Here is an 18,063-nt window from a genome sequence, read left to right as displayed (position 1 = left end):
TGGGGACAAGGGAAAATGGAGGGGAAAGGGAGAAAATTGGGGGATTTGGGGGGAATTCAGGGGAAAAATTGGGGGAAAGTGGGGAAATTTGGGGGGAAATGGGGAAAGTTGGGGGATTGGGGGGAAAATTTGGGGATTTTGGGGGGAAATTGAGGGGATTTGGGGGAAAATTGGGGGATTTGGGGGGGAATGGGGAATTGGGGGGAAACTGGGGGAAAGGAAGAAGAAATGGGGGGAAATTGGGGGGAAATTGGGAAAATTTAAGGGGGAAATGGGGAAAAATTGGAGAGAAAAGGGGGAATTTGGGGGGAAATATGGAAAAATTGGGGAACTGGGGGGAAAAGGGGGAAGAACTGGGGAAAACTGGGGAGAAAATTGGGAAATGGGGAAAAATTGGGGGGGGGATTGGGGGAATTTGGAGGGAAATTGGGGGAAAAGGGGAAGAAATGGGGAAAACTGGGGGAAAATTGGGAAATGGAGAAAAAGGGGGGAAATTGGGGGAATTTGGAGGGAAATGGGGAAAAATTGGGGGGAAATCAGCGGGAAAACTGGATTGGGGGGTTTGGTGACCCGGGGGGGGTTGGTGACACCCTGTGGGGGGGTGACACGGGTCAGGGGGACCCCTCTGACCCCCCCAAATCCCCTTCCCTAGGTTTGGGATCCGCTGCAATTCCGTCCTGCCGGGATTTATCGTCACCCCCATGACGGACAAAGTGCCCCAAAAGTGCTGGACAAGGTGACAGCGGGGGGGTGGCACCTCCTGGAGACAATGAGGGGACACTGGGGGGACATTGGGGGACATTGGGGGTCATTGGGGGTCATTGGGGACATTGGGGGGACATTGGGGACATTGGGGGTCATTGGGGACATGGGGGGACATTGGGGACATTGGGGACATTGGGGGACATTGGGGACATTGGGGGACATTGGGGAGGTGACACCAGAGGTGACCCTCGTGTGTGTGTGTGTGTCTCCCCCCCCTTCCAGTTCGCAGGGATGGTGCCACTGGGACGACTGGGGGACCCTGAGGGTGAGTTGGGGACACTTTGGGGACACTTGGAGGTGCCACCACCCCCCGGTGTCCCCCAGACGTGGCAGACGTGGTGGCTTTCCTGGCGTCGGGGGACAGCGGCTACGTCACCGGGGCCACCCTGGAGGTGACAGGTGGGGACCCCCCATGTCCCCAGTGTGTCCCCAGTGTGTCCCCAGTGTGTCCCCAATGACCCCCCAGTGTGTCCCCAACGTCCCCCCAGTGTGTCCCCAATGTCCCCCCAGTGTCCCCCCAGTGTCCCCCCAATGTCCCCCCTTTCCCTCTCTCATTCCAGGGGGTCTCTTCATGTGACGGATCCAGCCCCTCCCCCCAAGTGTCCCCCCAATGGGGGGGAGGGGCAGACCCCAAAATTTGGGGGGTTGGGATGGGGGGGAGGCCCCGAGTTTGGGGGGAGGGGACCCCAAAATTTGGGTGGAGAACAAAAGGGGGTCCCAAAAATCGGGGAGGGTCCCAAAACTGGGGAGGAGGGGCCTAAAGTAGGGGAGGGGCTCCCCTAAAATATGGGGGGGAACCCCAAAACTGGGGGGGGTCGAGGGAGGGGGGTGGAAACCCCTCCAAAAAACCACCAGGAGCCGTTGCCATGGAGATGTTTATTGGCCACGCCCACCGAGACCATGCCCACCCCCTCCCCTCCCTTAAATTTCTAAAACAACAAAAATAAACATTTTGGACCCCAAATTTGTTTTTATTTTGGGGTGGAGACCCCAAATTTTTGGGGTGGGGGGTTGGGAGGGGTCTCTTAAATTTGGGGGGGAGGTCAGATGTAGCCCTGCCCCCTCTTGACCCTGCCCCCCTTAAAACCTCCTCTAAAACGACAAAAATAAACATTTTGGGCCTCAAATTTTGGAGTTTTTTGAGGCAAACCCCCCCAGAAGTTTTGGGAGGTGTCCCCAAAATTCGGGAGGGGTGGAGTTAAGAGAGGGCGGAGCCAAATCCTCCATCTTTTCTGCCTTAAACCTCCTCTAAAACGACAAAAATAAACCTTCTGGATGCCAAATTTTGGAGTTTTTAGAGGCAAAATCCCCCAGAATTACCCCTAATTAGCACATGATGCCCGGGGTTCATGTTAATAATTAATTAGCCCATAATAGCTGTGGGTAAATCATTAACCCCTAATTAATCCATAATATCCGTGGGTTCCCATCAATCTCTAATTAATCCATAATATCCATGGGTTCCCATCAATCCCAAATTATCCCAAATGGTCCCAAACGGTCCCAAATTATTCCAAATAGTCCCAAATGATCCCAAATCCCAAATGGTCCCCAAACTCAAATCCCAAATCCCATGTGGTTCCAAATCCCAAATAAACCCCAAATCCCAAGTAAACCCTAAATCACCAATGATCCCCCATCCCATGTAGTTCCAAATCCCATGTAAAAGCAAATCCCAGATGTTCCCAGATAACCCCTAAATTCTGAATAATTCCCAATCCCATATATTCCCAAATCCCAAAGAAACCCCTAAATCCCCAATAATTCCTAAATCCCAAATAAACCCCCAATCCCCAAGAATTCCCAATCCCATATATTCCCATGTCCCAAATAATAGCAAATCCCAGATGTTCCCAAATCCCAAATAACCCCCAGATCCCCAGTACTTCCCAAACCCATGTAATCCCAAATGCCAAATAAACCCCAAATCCCAAATAATAACAAATCCCATTGAGGTGGTTTGAAGCTGGCTCCCTGCCAAGACTCCAAACCTCACCACAAGAGCTCCCCCCCCAAAACCAAGGGAGAAGAGAGAAAAAACCAAGAGAACTGAAACGAGAGAGAGAGACAGCTGAAGCAATATATATATAAATATAAATATATTTACACTTATATTACACTTATATACAATTGAAATATAGGTACAATTTCAAAAGGAAAGGGGAAAGGGAAGGGGAAGGAAAAAAAGGAACAAAAGCAAAAAATATACACGATCACTATCCCAAGATCTAACAACTAAAAGAATTAGCAAAGGATATCCCACTGCTCTCCTTGGGACAACAGAAAGTGGCTCTGGAACGACCCCGGCACCCTCCGTCTGCCAAGGTGGGCAGGGCCTTACCAGGCCTCGCTCCCCAACCCGACAGACTCCACACAGGGAACCTGCACCTCCAAAGCTGGAAGGAAAGAGGGCAAAGGCCTCTCCTCCTTTCTTCTTATAGCCCAACTTAGGTAAAAATGGTGGGGAATAGCGGGGAAATCTGGGCACTTCCTTGGTTACAGACTGGTCATGAAGGAAGGCCCAGACTAAAGTACCAGAGACATCACATCCCCCTCTGTGACATCACATCCCCCTCTGTGACATCACCTCCTCTGTGACATCACATCCTCCTCTGTGACATCACATCCCCCTCTGTGACATCACATCCTCCTCTGTGACATCACCTCCTCTGTGACATCACATCCTCCTCTGTGACATCACATCCTCCTCTGTGACATCACATCCTCCTATGTGACATCACATCCCCCTCTGTGACATCACATCCTCCTCTGTGACATCACATCCTCTCCTGTGACATCACATCCTCCTCTGTGACATCACATCCCCCTCTGTGACATCACATCCCCCTCTGTGACATCACATCCTCCTCTGTGACATCACATCCCCCTCTGTGACATCACATCCCCCTCTGTGACATCACATCCTCCTCTGTGACATCACATCCCCCTCTGTAACATCACATCCTCCTCTGTGACATCACATCCTCCCCATGACATCACATCCTCCTCTGTGACATCACATCCTCCTCTGTGACATCACATCTTCCTCTGTGACATCACATCCTCCTCTGTGACATCACATCCTCCTCCGTGACATCACATCTCTCCTGTGACATCACATCCTCCCCATGACATCACATCTCTCCTGTGACATCACATCCTCCTCTGTGACATCACATCTCTCCTGTGACATCACATCCCCCTCTGTGACATCACATCCCCCTCTGTGACATCACATCCTCCTCTGTGACATCACATCCTTCATGTGACATCACATCCACCCTTATGACATCACTGCTTCCAGGTGACATCACATCCTTTCTGTGACATCACATCACCCTGTGATGTCATGTCCCCCACTGTGACATCACATCCTCCTCTGTGACCTCACATCTCTCCTATGACATCCCTTCCTTCCTATTGCATGACATCTTCTCTATGACATCACATCCTCCTCTGGGACCTCACATCTCTCCTATGACATCACTTCCTTCCTATTGCATGACATCTTCTCTATGACATCACATCCTCCTCTGTGACATCACAACTCTCCTATGACATTACGTCTGTCAATGACATCACATCCTTCCTGTGACATCACATTCTTATCTCTGACATCACTCCTCCTCTGTGACATCACATCTCTCCTATGCCATCAGAGCTCCTCTATAATGTCGCTACCAACATATGACATGACATTTTTCCTGAGACATCACATCCTTCCTGTGACATCACATCCTCCTCTCTGACATCACATGCAACATAACAGCTCCTCTGTGACATCACATCCTTTATGTGGCATCACATCCTCCCCGTGATGTCAAGGGGCTATGTGATGTCACAGGGGAGGACGTGATGTCAGAGGGACGATTTGATATCACAGCAGAGGTTTGATGTCACAGGATGGATGTGATGTCACAGAGGAGGATGTGGCTGCTCCATCTCAGAGTCACCTCAGAGGGGCCCTCACGGGTACCTTGTCCCTCTAAATTTTTCATGTTATCCCACAGAATTCCCGGAACAAGCCTGAGCTTGTGCCCCTCCCCCATCGTGTCCCGTTTAGAGCCCTGGGACACTGTGGAACCTCATGGAACCAAGGGGCCACTGTGACACCACAGGGCTTCATGGAACCCAAGGGACCCTGGGACACTGTGGGGGCTCATGGAACCAAAGGGACCCTGGGACACTGTGGGGGCTCATGGAACCAAAGGGACCCTGGGACACTGTGGGGGCTCATGGAACCCAAGGGACCCTGGGACACTGTGGGGGCTCATGGAACCCGAGGGACCCTGGGACACTGTCAGGAGCCTCGTGGTGCCCAGGGCTGAGGAATCCCGTGGGTGCAGGTGGCTCAGGGAGCAGCTGCAGTTGGAGCTGTGGGATGAGCTCTGGGTGAGGGACCTCAGCCCAAAGGCCGTGAGCTGCTGACCCTGGAGCAGCCAAGGGAGAGGACACTTGGAGACAGGGCAGGAGCCCAGGACTCAGCAGGAAGAGCAGTTTGTGTGCTTGGAGTGTGAGGAGATAAAACCCCAAGGAGTTTTTTGTTGGGGGTCCCTCCTTGAGGCGCCAGCTCAGCCTGTATCTGTGTTTCTTCACAAGAAATAAATTGTTTTACTGTTTTTAAGATATCAGAGACTCGGCCATGGGAAACCTGGGTTGGAAGCAGTGAGGAAACCTGGTCTGACTGTGAGAGTGGGGGTGTGGGGAGTCACAGGGGACCCGTCAGGTCACTGGAGCTGCTGCTGCTGGGAAGGGGCCTGAGTGTCAGCAGTGTCTGGGCTGGTGGGAGAGTGACTGCCAGGGAGTCCTGGGAATGGTGAGCCTGGGAAGTTCCCTTAAGAGTGTGAGGGGGGATCTCGTGTGCAGAGACCCCCAGGAGCCCCCTGAGCCGCTCTGCTCATGGCAAGGATGCAGAGAAGGCAGAGTTACTGAACACCTTTGCACTGACAAGACCAGCCCTCAGGGATCTCTGGTCCGGGAGACCAGGCTATAGGAATGTTGGAAGGAAGATCTTGCCTTGCTAAGGAAGATTGGGTCAGAGAACACCTCCAAAAACTCTCCCCCCACAAGTACATGGGACACTTGATGACCTCCTGTCACCAAGGGGACCCTGTGACACTGTGGGACCTTGTGGTTATCAGTCTCTTCCAAACGTTGTGTGCAACTACAGAGAGGCAAAACAGTGGAGCCTGAGCATGATGATCCAAACTATTCCCATCTCACCTGAAGATGTCCCTGCTAACAGAGGTCCTGTGTGTTCCCTCTGCTCTCTGGGCACTTGCATCCTTTGAGAGCTGCCCATCACTCTGGTAGCCAAGAGCACAGGGCAGGGGATCCCCTGGAGGGGGAGCAGAGACATCTTTCCTAGATCACCTTGCTCAGAGCCCCATGCAACCTGGCCTTGAATGTTTGCAGGGATGGGGCATCCACCACCTCCCTGCAAATGTGTTCCTGTGTTTCAGCATTCTCACTATGAAATATTTCTTCTTTATCTCTAGTCTGAACTTACACTTTTTTAGTTTAACTTCCTCACCCCCTGTCCTATTGTGACAGGCCCTACTGAACCCTTTGCCCACATGTCTCTAAAAAGCTGCCTTGAAGTACTGGAAGGCCCCAAGGAGGTCTCCCCACAGCCTTTAATTCTGCAGGCTGAAGAGCCCCCACTCTCTCAGCCTGTCTCCATGCGAGAGGTGCTGCAGCCCTGGGATGCCCTTGGTGGCCTCCTCTGGAAGTGCCCCAAGAGGTGCGTGTCTTTGCTGTGCTGAGGAGCCCATGGAGCTGCAGGAGATGCCAGGGCTGGCAGGGGAATCCCCCCAAGCCATTGCCATTGCGGGCGGGTGCGTTGCAGACAGGCAGAGGAGCCCAGAGCTGGGGGCAGCACTGCAGGGGGGGTCTCAGCTGAGCGGAGCAGAGGGGCAGAACCCCCCTCCCCTGCTGCCCACGCTGTGGGATGAGCCCAGGACACGGGGGGTTGTGGGCTGTGAGCTCCCATTGCTGGCTCCCATCCTGCTTTTCATCCCCCACTATCCCCATGGCCTTGGATGCAGGGCTGCTCTCCATCCCTTCAGCCCCGAGCCTGGCCCTTGAGATCTGGGGGCATTTGACACCCGCTGGCTCCTTTGATCCCCTTTCCCATCCCTCCCAGAGCACAGGGAAGGACTGAGGGGCCTTCCCTGATTGTCCCTGACCCTCCCCTGCCCCGACACCAAGCTGTGCTCCTTGGGGATGGTGCTTGGACAGCCCCAGTCAGACCCTGTTTCCCGCTGTGCCCCCAAACCACCGGGTGCCCCAGGGGACGTGGGAACACACATGGACACGGGAAGGCACCCGTGGATGTGGGAACACACCCACCCAGACAGACACAGAGCATTTGTTTTGCTGCAGGGGTTTATTGATTCTTGCAGGGAAATTGCCAGGGCACCCAGGGGATCAGGGGGGTCCTCCAGGGATGATCATCTCCTCATGCCGCTGGAGGGGGCCAGGACACGGGTGTCACCACCACTTCCAGTCCTGAAAGACAGAGCCCCAAACGTTACCCCCGGTGTCCACAGGGACATGGGAGGGGCCTTGTCCCCACCCCGTCTGTCTGCAGGGAGCTGGGGCAGGAGAAGGGAATTGGATGCTGAGATCCATGTGGCCCCAGAGCCCCTGAGCCCGGGATGCTCTGACACCTCCCTGAGCCCCTCCCTGCCCTCCCGGTGAGCCTGGGGGTCTGCAGAGCCCCCAGTGCAAGGCAAGGCTTGGGGGCAGCTCTGTCCAGCTGCCCCGGGACACGGAGCAGGGACAGCCCCCTGCGTGTCCCTCTGCTGTCCCCAAGCTCTGCCCACTGCAGAGGGCTCAGGGACCCCCCAGGGCCCTGCCAGGCTCCTTTGGGGGGCTGAGGAGCCTCCCATATTTCTCACCTGGACATGCAGAGAGGCAGCCGAGCGTCACTGGCGCATCAGCTCCACCTGGTCAGCCACGGGGGGCTGGGGACAAAGGCAGGGTTAGAGACACACTGGGCTGGTTCTGGGACACACTGGGCTGGACTGGGACACACTGGGCTGGACTGGGACACACTGGGCTGGACTGGGACACACTGGGATACTGGGGAGGATCGTGGCCATGAGAGGGGAGGGTCTGGGCCCAGCAGAACTCGGGGTACCCACCTCAGACCTCTTCACTCGATGGACATCCATGCCTCCCTGGAGAGAGAGTGTGAGGTGTCACTGGTCATTGGGGTGTCCCCAGGCCCAGGAGGGATGGGGGGACTACATTTCCCCCCATTTCCCACACTGGGGACATCTCAACTCCAGAACTTACCCCGACACATCCACCTCCGCCTTGTCCCGAGATTGGCTGGGGAAGGAGAGCAAAGGTTTAAGCAGGATTGGCCCCTGTGGGGTTGGGGAGGGACACAGGTGTCCCCAGACCCCCCAGCCCATGGTTGGCCCCTGGTCTGAGGGGGAAAATCCCTTCTGCTCCCCCAGCCCCACTGCACCCAGTTTCCCCCGGGATCCCTGTTCCTGCAGGGCCCAGGGTGGGGATGGAGACAAGGAGAGCCAGGGGAATTCAGGGCCTGCAGGAGGGTGGGGGGAGGAGAAGGGAACCCAAAAAGGGTGAAGTGGGGGGAATTGGGGATCCCACAGGATGGGCATTGGGGTGTGGAAGGGATGGGACTGTGGGGGATGCGGGTGAGGAGGAAGGGATTGCAGTGGAGGGGACCCAGGGAATGAAGCAGGGCAGGGGTGGGGGCAGGATTAATGGGGAAGGGGAGAAAACTGGAAGGGACTGGGAGACTCTTTGGGACTGAGGGGTCAAGGAAGGGGATTTCTGGACACGAGTGTCATGGGCAATGGGAAAGGGGAAGGATTAGAGGAGAAAGAAGGGAAGAAATGGTGTGGGAATGATGCCCTGTGTGTGTGTGGTGGGGTGTACTGGGGTGTGTGGGAATAGAGTGGGGGCCCTGAGGAAGGACCTCCCCGGTGCACACTGGGGTGGACTGGGGAGCACTGGGATGGCCTGGAGGGTGGTGGCCACCAGAGGGGAGGGTCTGGGCCCAGCACAAGCCCTGGTACCCACCGGGCCGCCGATGACGCCTGCCTGTAGAGAGACAAGGAGACGTCACTGGTCACTGGGGTGTCCCCAGTGCCAGGAAGGGATGGGGGGCCCAAAGTGCCCCCCACTTCCCACACTGGGTGCCCCCCAACTCCCGGACTTACCTCCCCACATTGGACGCCACCGGCCTGAACGGGCTGCAGGAGGAGAGCAAAGGCTTGGTTGGGGTTGGCCTTGTGGGGCTGGGGGGGACACGGGTGTCCCCACCCCCTCCAGCCCCGGCTGCCCCCCGGGCTGAGCGGGGCTCTTTGGGATTGCGGCTCCCAGGCAAGTTGGGGACACCAGTGCAGGGGGAAAGGCAAGGCATTGAGGGCAGAGCCTGGAGGAAAGGCCCTGGGAAGGGGCCATGGCAGGGCATTTCCCAGTTGGTGCCAGTTCAGCCTGGCCAGGCCTTGTCCCACTTGAGCCCAGGGTGGAGCTTGGGCCTCTTTGTCCTCCTTGGACTCCAGTGGGGCTTGGCCCAGTTCCACCCAGTTTGGGTTGGGCCTTTGCCTTGGCTGGGAAAGAGAGGAGATGGTGGGGAGATGCCCCAGGGGACCAAGAGGATGGGATGGGGAGGCCCAAAAAGGTGGGATTTGGGGTCAGAAAGAGCAGGAAGTGTTGGGACTGTGCCAGGACGGAGCCGGGTGCAAGCATCCCATGAGGAAGCGGAGCTGCAGCAGCAGGAGTTGAATTGTGGGAAGGGGAAGGAGAGAGGGAATTGTGGGTGGAATAAGGTGGCCTGGGCCGGGTCTGGGGGTGCTGGGGAGTGCTGGGGGAGCCCCTGGATTGGGAAGGGGCCCATCCCTGAGCCCATGGCCGTGGCATGGGGGCCTCACCTTGGCATCTGCCGGGGGGCTCAGCAGGATGGTGAAGAGCAGGGCCACGCTGAGCACAGCGACCTTCATCTTCCTCTGGGCCTGGGCAGAGCTGGCTGAGGCTGCACAAGGGCAGGAGCACATTTATCCCTGCCGGGACTCCTCCCTGCCCCCTCCCCGAGAGCCCCCGGGGCAAAGCCCGGCTGGGCACAGCCCCCAGCCCTGGCCACAAGCCCAGCCCTGGCACAGAGTCCATCCCGCCTGCGGCACCCATCCAGCCACCTTCCCCGGCATCCCTCCAGCTTCCTGCACGGGGCAGCTGCCCCTGGAAGGGCCCAGGCACCTGGGGGTGCCAAGGGGTGGGCAGGGAGCTGAAAGCAGCTGCATACCCTGTGGGGACAATCCCACACAACACAATCCATCCTCCAACGGCCCCCAAAGCCTGATCCACCCATGTCCTCCTGCCCATCCCTTCCAGAGCTTTCCCTCTGGGACACCCCAGAGCTCAGCCCAGCCCCAAACCCGGCGTGTCTGAGCACAGTTGTCCCTGTTCCCACTCCAGCTCTTTGACTGAACCTGGGGCTGGCACTGCCCCCCTTCTTGGGGCACCAGGACCCCGGGATCAGGGAAACAGGGAGCTGGGAGATAAAGGGGCTGACGGGCAATGGGCACAGGCGGGTGACTGGGATCTCCAGTGTGGGCAGGCACTGGGGAGCACTGGGCAATGCTGGCCCTGGCACACAAGGGCTGGGCCCAGGGAAGTGCTGGGGTGGTGGCAGTGCCCGGCTCCAGCCCATTTGCGGGCACTGCAGCCCCCAAGTGGTGCAGGCCCAGCCACGGCCTCCCCGAGCAGAGCCCAGAGGGGCAGATGCCCTTTGCTGGCCCTGCCCCTGTCCCAGCTGGGCACACCGTGTCCTCCCACATCAGCCGGGCCCCGCTCTGCTCAGCTGGCCCAGGCAGGGGGGGCCAGGCACTGGCAGCCCAGCAGGGCTCTGGCTCCACACTGGGCTGGCCCTGGCACACAGCTGCCCCAGTGCCCCTGTCCCCAGGGATGGCCCTGCCCTGCCCTGGGCCCAGCGCTGGCCCTCAGCAGGATGGCACCTTCCCGCCCCACTCTCCCTCCCTCCCCACCCGCCTCACAGGCCCCTCTGGGCTGGGACCCCCGTGGGCACAGATCAAGGACAGGCACTGAGCGGGGGCTCCCGGCACCTGCCACAGCCTCAATTCTCCACTCACCTTTGGCCACAGTTCCGCAACACCTTCCATCCTTACGGGCCCCTGACCAGACACAAGAGACCATTGTGGGGCAGCTGGGAAAACATCTCAGCTCAATGACTTGACTATTTGCCTTGCATTTTCCCCAGGAGCCAGCAGTGACCTGGAAGATTTTCCTTTTGCCCTTTTCTGCTTCGTGCCTCGTTTGTTGGATAATTGAGGAACGTTGACTGAGGAGGGGCCCAGGGGAGGTGAAGTCTCTCAAGAGGGAGGCATTTACAGTCCCTCAACACCAAAGGTCCCACTCTGGACCATCCAAATTGTGGGAGCAGCAGCTCATTGGAAGAGGGAAATGTCCCCATTTTGGTGTTTGAGAGAGAGATGGACGAGAGTCGTGAGCAGGGTGCCTGAGGTGCAGCTGATCCCCCCTGGACTGTCTCCTTCCTTCCCCCTGAGCAGGGCTGGGAGCACCTGGGGAAATTCCTCTTGTTCCTGCAGTCCCTCCTGTGGGGCATCACATCCTCCTCTATGACATCACATCCTCCACTGTGACATCACATCTATCATATAACATCACATCCTCCTCTATGACATCACATCCATCTTATGACGTCACATCTCTCCTGTGACATCACATCCCGCCTTTGATATCACACCTTCGTTATGATGTCACATCCGTCATATCACATCACATCCTTCCAGTGAGATCACATCCTCCTCGTGACATCACATCCATCGTATGACATCACATCTCTCCTCTGACATCATATCCTTCCCCGTGACATCACATCCTCCTCTGTGATATCACATCCTTCTTCTGTGACATCACATCCATCATATGACATCACATCCTCCTCTGTGACATCACAGCTTTTCTATGACGTCCCATCAATCGTATGACATCACATCCTCCCCGTGACATCACATCCTTCCTATGACATCACATCCATCATATGACATCGCGTCCTCCTCTGTGACATCACATCCATCATAGGACACATCCTTCCTGGGACATCACATCCTCCCTGTGATATCACAGCTCCTCTATGTCGTCGCATCCATCATATGACATCATATCTCTCCTGAGACATCACATCCTTACTCCACTGTGACATCACATCGTTCCTGTGACATCACACCCTTCTGTGTAACATCACATCCTCCTCTGTGACATCACTTCCTCTGTCTGTGACATCACACCCATCATATGACATCACATACATCTCTCTGGTGGCATCACATCCTCCTCTGCATGACATCACATCCTTTCTAAGACATCACATCCATCAGATGGCATCACATCCTTCCTGTGATATCTCATCCTTCTTCTGTGACATCACATTCTTCCTGTAACATCACATCATTCTTCGGTGGAATCACATTATTCCTGTGACATCACATCCTCCTCTGTGCCATCATATCTCTACTATGACATCACATCTCCCCTGTGATATCACATCCATCATATGACATCACATCTCACCTATGACATCACATCGCACCTATGACATCATATCTCTCCAGTGACATCGCATCCACATTATGACATCACATCCTCTTCTGTGACATCACATCCATCATGTGACATCACATTCTCCTCTGTAACATCACATAGTCCTCTGTGATATCACATCCTCCCTCTGTGGCATCATCTGCATCATGTGACATCACATCTCTCCTGTGTTATCACATCCATCATCTTCCTTCACATCCTTCTCTGTGACATCACATCCAGCATATGACATCACATCCTCTTCTGTGACATCACATCCTCCTCTGTGGCATCACATCCTCCCTGTGACATGACATCCATCATATGACATCATATGTCTCTGGGCCCAGCGCTGGCCCTCAGCAGGATGGCACCTTCCCGCCCCACTCTCCCTCCCTCCCCACCCGCCTCACAGGCCCCTCTGGGCTGGGACCCCCGTGGGCACAGATCAAGGACAGGCACTGAGCGGGGGCTCCCGGCACCTGCCACAGCCTCAATTCTCCACTCACCTTTGCCCACATTTCCGCAACACCTTCCATCCTTACGGGCCCCTGACCAGACACAAGAGACCATTGTGGGGCAGCTGGGAAAACATCTCAGCTCAATGACTTGACTGTTTGCCTTGCATTTTCCCCAGGAGCCGGCAGTGACCTGGAAGATTTTCCTTTTGCCCTTTTCTGCTTCGTGCCTCGTTTGTTGGATAATTGAGGAACGTTGACTGAGGAGGGGCCCAGGGGAGGTGAAGCCTCTCAAGAGGGAGGCATTTACAGTCCCTCAACACCAAAGGTCCCACTCTGGACCATCCAAACTGTGGCATCAGCAGCTCGTTGGAAGAGGGAAATGTCCCCATTTTGGTGTTTGAGAGAGAGATGGACGAGAGTCGTGAGCAGGGTGCCTGAGGTGCAGCTGATCCCCCCTGGACTGTCTCCTTCCTTCCCCCTGAGCAGAGCTGGGAGCACCTGGGGAAATTACCCTGGTTCTTGTAGTCCGTCCTTTGGGATTGTTGCAAAGCAATTTAAATAAGTAGTAGAATGGCTAAGGCTTAGTAGAAGAGTAGGCCTAGAAAGCAACACTCCAAAGTAGCAACCTTGTTTGTGTGAGTGGAAACCATAATCAAAGGATCTAGTCAAGCATGTATATAACGATTTGTTACCTAGGATGTGGTAAAGGTCTGTTAAACAGTTTCTAGGGATAAGACAACTTAAGCAGATTTATGATTGGAGTAGATGATTATTAATTGTTATTGGTATGAAGTATGAGCTTGTTTGTAACTGCACCTGGTTTGCTGTGGAAACTGTAACCGTTTTGCCGTGGAAACTGCACGTAAACTTGTTTGTGTATAAAAGCTGAACTGAGAATGAGGGTCTTCGGAATCCCGACTTGGGGCGTTAGCCCGCAGGTTCCCGGGGCCCCGAATAAAGCACCGCATAAACCGGCACTCTGTTGGTTTGTGTTTCTTTTGGATTACGGGCAACAGGATTTTTTCCCACCCTCTGGTTCCAAATGGATTTGGGGCCTGGCCGTTCTCCTCAGGCTGTGACCCGCAGGGAGGTGTTGTGGTGACTCCCAGAGGGAAAGGGGAGGAGAAAAGGGGACTCTGTTCTCCCCAAATTTACATCTCCCTTCCCAATTTCCTGGTGCCCTCGGCTTCCCAGAGTCCCTCAGTAGCTGCACGAGGGAGAGGCAGGACCAGACTCAACAGGAGGTCTCTGTCCTGTTGTCCTGGTTTTGACTGGGATAATGGACTGGTTTACAGTCACTGCCCACCACAGGGACTTGTCTCAGCACAGAATCCTGGAATCATGGACTGGTTTGGGTGGGAAGGGACCTTAAAGTTCATCCCGTACCACCATGTCCCTGCCATGGGCAGGGACACCTTCCACTAGCCCAGGTTACTCCAAGCCCCGTCCATCCTGGCCTTGGACACTTCCAGGGATGGGGCAACCACAGCTTCTCAGGGCAACCTGTGCCAGGGCCTCCCCCCTCACAGGGAAAACTTTCTTCCCAATATCCCCCTAAGCCTGCCCTCTGTCAGTGGGAAGCCATTCCCCCTTCTCCCATCCCTACAGGTCCTTGTCCAAAATCCCTCTGCAGCTCTCTGGGAGCCCCTCGAGGCACTGGAAGGGGCTCTAAGGCCTCTCTTGTGCCTTCTCTTCTCCAGACTGAACAATCCCAATTGTCCCAGCCTGTCTCCAGAGCAGAGGGGCTCCAGCCCTCCGAGCATCTTTGTGACCTCCTCTGGATCCACTCCAACAGGTCCATTCCTCCTGATCTGGGCCCCCCGAGCTGGAGGCAGCACTGCAGGTGGGGTCTCACCTGAGGGCAGCAGAGGGGCACATTCCCCTCCTCCCCTGTCCCCGGGATGAGCCCCACACACGGGGGGTTTCCGGGCTGGCTCGTGTCCCATTTGTCACCCACCAGCACCCCCAGAGCCCTCTCCCAGCAGGGACTTCCATCCCTTCCTCCCCAAGCCTGCACCGATCCCGGGGGTTGCCCTGACCCGGCTGCACCACCTTGGTCTTGTCCAACCTCAGCAGATTCCCGTGTGTGCCGGGAAACGGGGGGAAGGGGAATTCACCCGACTCTTGGAGATTTGTTTGTCTGCTGGTGCCCCAGGGAAAAACAAAACCCTGTCAGTCCCATCTAGTCTGTCCCATATTCCATCAGGAACCCTCCACCAAACAGATCCACCAGGTGGGGGGAATTCCAGTGCCCTTTTTCGAGGACTGACACGTCACAACAAAAGGGAAAACTCCTCAGTGGATATTTCCACGAGTTACTCTGGAATCTCCCGTGACATCTCACCCTACCTCTGTGACATCACATCCTCCCTGTGACATCACAGCTCCTCTATGAAGTCCCATCCATCATATGACATCATATCTCTCCTGTGACATCACATCCTCCACTGTGACATCACATCCTTCCCGTGACATCCCATCCTCCTCTGTGACATCACATCCATCACACAGCATAAAATTCTCATCTGTGACATCACATCCTCCCATGTGACATCTCATCCTTCCTCAGTGAAATCACATCTTCCTCTGTGACATCAGAGCTGGTCTATGTCATCACATCCATCGTATGACATCACCTCTCTCGTGACATCACATCCTGCACTGTGAATCACATCCTTCCTCTGACGTCATATCCTTCCCTGTGACATCACATCCTCCTCTGTGCCATCACATCCTCTTCTGTGTGATGCCGTGGAATGTTGGTGCTAAAGAAATTACTCAGGAGCAGTTAATTAGGGGTGAGATCAGGAAAGGGTTTAATTGTGCCAAGGCAATGGATGTTACAAGACGTGCCACTGTGCTCGAGATGGTACATTTTATAATATTGTCTGTCCAATCCCAAGTGTGTCCACACCGTAGCCTTTGCTCTGGTCCACCCTGGGTCCACCCCCTGAGAATTGAGTCTGGGGTGTATTTCAGGACCACCTCTTCATCATTCTCATCATCTTCAGAGCACAGAGGGTATATAGCCACCTAGTTCTTGACTCTCTTTTGTTGTTCAGGCCCTGATATGGCTGTTCTCTAAACAGCCTAGGCCTTGCCTTGACAAGACTAAACATTGCCACTGAAGTCAGGGGTAGATTTGATATGGGGAGCATAGAATGGGGTAAGAGGGTTAAGGAATGTGTAAACTACTTGTAATACAGGGAAAGGGAGTGAGGGATGCTGCTTTTCAAATCTACTTCTACTACTTATAAAACTAATAAAGCTTATAAAAATTAGAAAAACAAAAACTATACTAGGGGCTTAAGGCATCAGATACATCACATCATTCCTGCACCATCACATCCTCCTCTGTGACATCACATCCCTCATATGACATCACATCTCTGGGCCCAGGGCTGGCCCTCAGCAGGATGGCACCTTCCCGCCCCACTCTCCCTCCCTCCCCACCCGCCTCACAGGCCCCTCTGGGCTGGGACCCCCGTGGGCACAGATCAAGGACAGGCACTGAGCGGGGGCTCCCGGCACCTGCCACAGCCTCAATTCTCCACTCACCTTTGGCCACAGTTCCGCAACACCTTCCATCCCTACGGGCCCCTGACCAGACACAAGAGACCATTGTGGGGCAACTGGGAAAACATCTCAGCTCAATGACTTGACTATTTGCCTTGCATTTTCCCCAGGAGCCGACAGTGACCTGGAAGATTTTCCTTTTGCCCCTTTCTGCTTCGTGCCTCGTTTGTTGGATAACTGAGGAACGTTGACTGAGGAGGGGCCCAGGGGAGCTGAAGCTGCTCAAGAAGGAGAAATTTACAGCCCCTGCACCCCAAGGGGATGTGATTGCCTCCAGCACAGGGAATTCCATCTCATCCTGGGCACCTCCTCCACTGGCAGTTTGCAAGATCTTTCTCAAAGCCATTCCCGTCCTTACCTCTCTGCAGGAGACACCTCCAGAGGCTGAGGACTGCTGCCCCCTTCCCAATCCCACTGTCCATGCCCTTATCCCCAGCAAGGAATCCCCAGCTGGACTCCACACCCTCCAATTCCTCACTCCTGGCCCCAGTATTCGGCCTCTTCCTTAATGATGGAGGCCAAGGGATGGAGGGCACCCTGAGCCCGTGACACTGAGCTGAGCGGGGCAGGTGACACACCTGAGGGAGGGGATGGCATCCAGGGGGACCTGGACAAGCCAGAGAAATGGTCCCAGAGTGTGGAGAGAGAGATAAGGCTAAAAGTTAACATAGAATAGGAATTAGAGAGGAAAACCAGCTGCTGCTTCCCGGACAGCAAAGAGACTCCAGCTGCTGCTTCCCGGCTGGGATAAGGTCACGATGCCCCACAAAGCTCCCCAGGCACCCAGAAACAATTGTAGCACTTCTCATTAGAAACCATCAAACTCCTCCTAAACCTAAAGAAAGAGCATAAAAGAGAGTTGGAAATGGGGAAAGAATTGAGGGAGATTTCCATTGAACCTGCTGGGATCAACGGAGGGGTTGAACCTGCCTTCCTCCCCCTCAGGGACGCCTGTGCTGGGTGGGAAGTGTCAGCTTTGCATGTTAGTCACTGCTTGGAAGGACTAGAGCTGGCTTTTGCTTCCTAATGTATTTGTGGATTGGTTTGGTTTAGAGGTTGTGCTTTGCTTTGCTTTAACAACAATTTTGAGATTGTTCAAAGTGTGTTTTTGCAGCCAGACCCTGTCCCTGACCACCATGAACCTTTAACCTGTGCCAATTTGTATTAATAAAGAGTGTTATTCCTCAGACTGTTGGAGGGAGTAATTTACAAAGGTGCTGTCAGTTTTGTTGATGCTGGAGTAACTGGTGGAAATATCCACTGAGGGGTTTTCCTTTGGCTGTGTCGTGTCAGTCCCCGAAAAAGGGCCCTGGAATTCCCCCCACCTGGTGGATCTGTTTGGTGGAGGGTTCCTGGGTGGAATATGGGACAGACTCGATGGGACTGACAGGGTTTTGTTTTTCCCTGGGGCACCAGCAGACAAACAAATCTCCAAGAGTCGGGTGAATTCCCCTTCCCCCCATTTCCCAGCACACACGGGAATCTGCTGAGGTTGGACAAGACCAAGGTGGTGCAGCCGGGTCAGGGCAACCCCCGGGATCGGTGCAGGCTGGGGGAGGAAGGGATGGAAGTCCCTGCTGGGAGAGGGCCCTGGGGGTGCTGGTGGGTCCAGCTCTGGCCTGGGGACAATTGGGATTGTTCAACTTGGAGAAGAGAAGGC

At 55.0% G+C, this 18,063-nt stretch overlaps 1 protein-coding gene across 1 annotated transcript; it reads left to right on the top strand.

The window, feature by feature from the left end:
- Positions 1 to 656: 656 nt before the first annotated feature.
- On the top strand, positions 657 to 3,370 carry LOC135405850 (glucose 1-dehydrogenase 2-like). Its single transcript, XM_064640438.1, has 4 exons — positions 657 to 736; positions 988 to 1,030; positions 1,090 to 1,164; positions 3,049 to 3,370. The coding sequence occupies exons 2-4, from the start codon at positions 997 to 999 to the stop codon at positions 3,204 to 3,206; spliced, it is 267 nt and encodes an 88-aa protein (XP_064496508.1). The 5' UTR covers positions 657 to 736; positions 988 to 996; the 3' UTR covers positions 3,207 to 3,370.
- Positions 3,371 to 18,063: the final 14,693 nt, after the last annotated feature.

This window comes from Pseudopipra pipra, chromosome W (assembly GCF_036250125.1).
Source record: "Pseudopipra pipra isolate bDixPip1 chromosome W, bDixPip1.hap1, whole genome shotgun sequence".
NCBI lineage: Eukaryota > Metazoa > Chordata > Aves > Passeriformes > Pipridae > Pseudopipra > Pseudopipra pipra.
The sequence above is the reverse complement of the archived record's forward strand: the minus strand, read 5'-3'. Positions and strand labels throughout refer to the sequence as shown.

Coding starts and splice junctions, on each gene's coding strand:
- LOC135405850 (XM_064640438.1), top strand. CDS start 997: ATGGTGCCACTGGGACGACTGGGGGACCCTGAGG. Junction 1,031..1,089: donor ACGACTGGGGGACCCTGAGG/GTGAGTTGGGGA, acceptor GGTGTCCCCCAG/ACGTGGCAGACGTGGTGGCT. Junction 1,165..3,048: donor GGCCACCCTGGAGGTGACAG/GTGGGGACCCCC, acceptor TTGGGACAACAG/AAAGTGGCTCTGGAACGACC.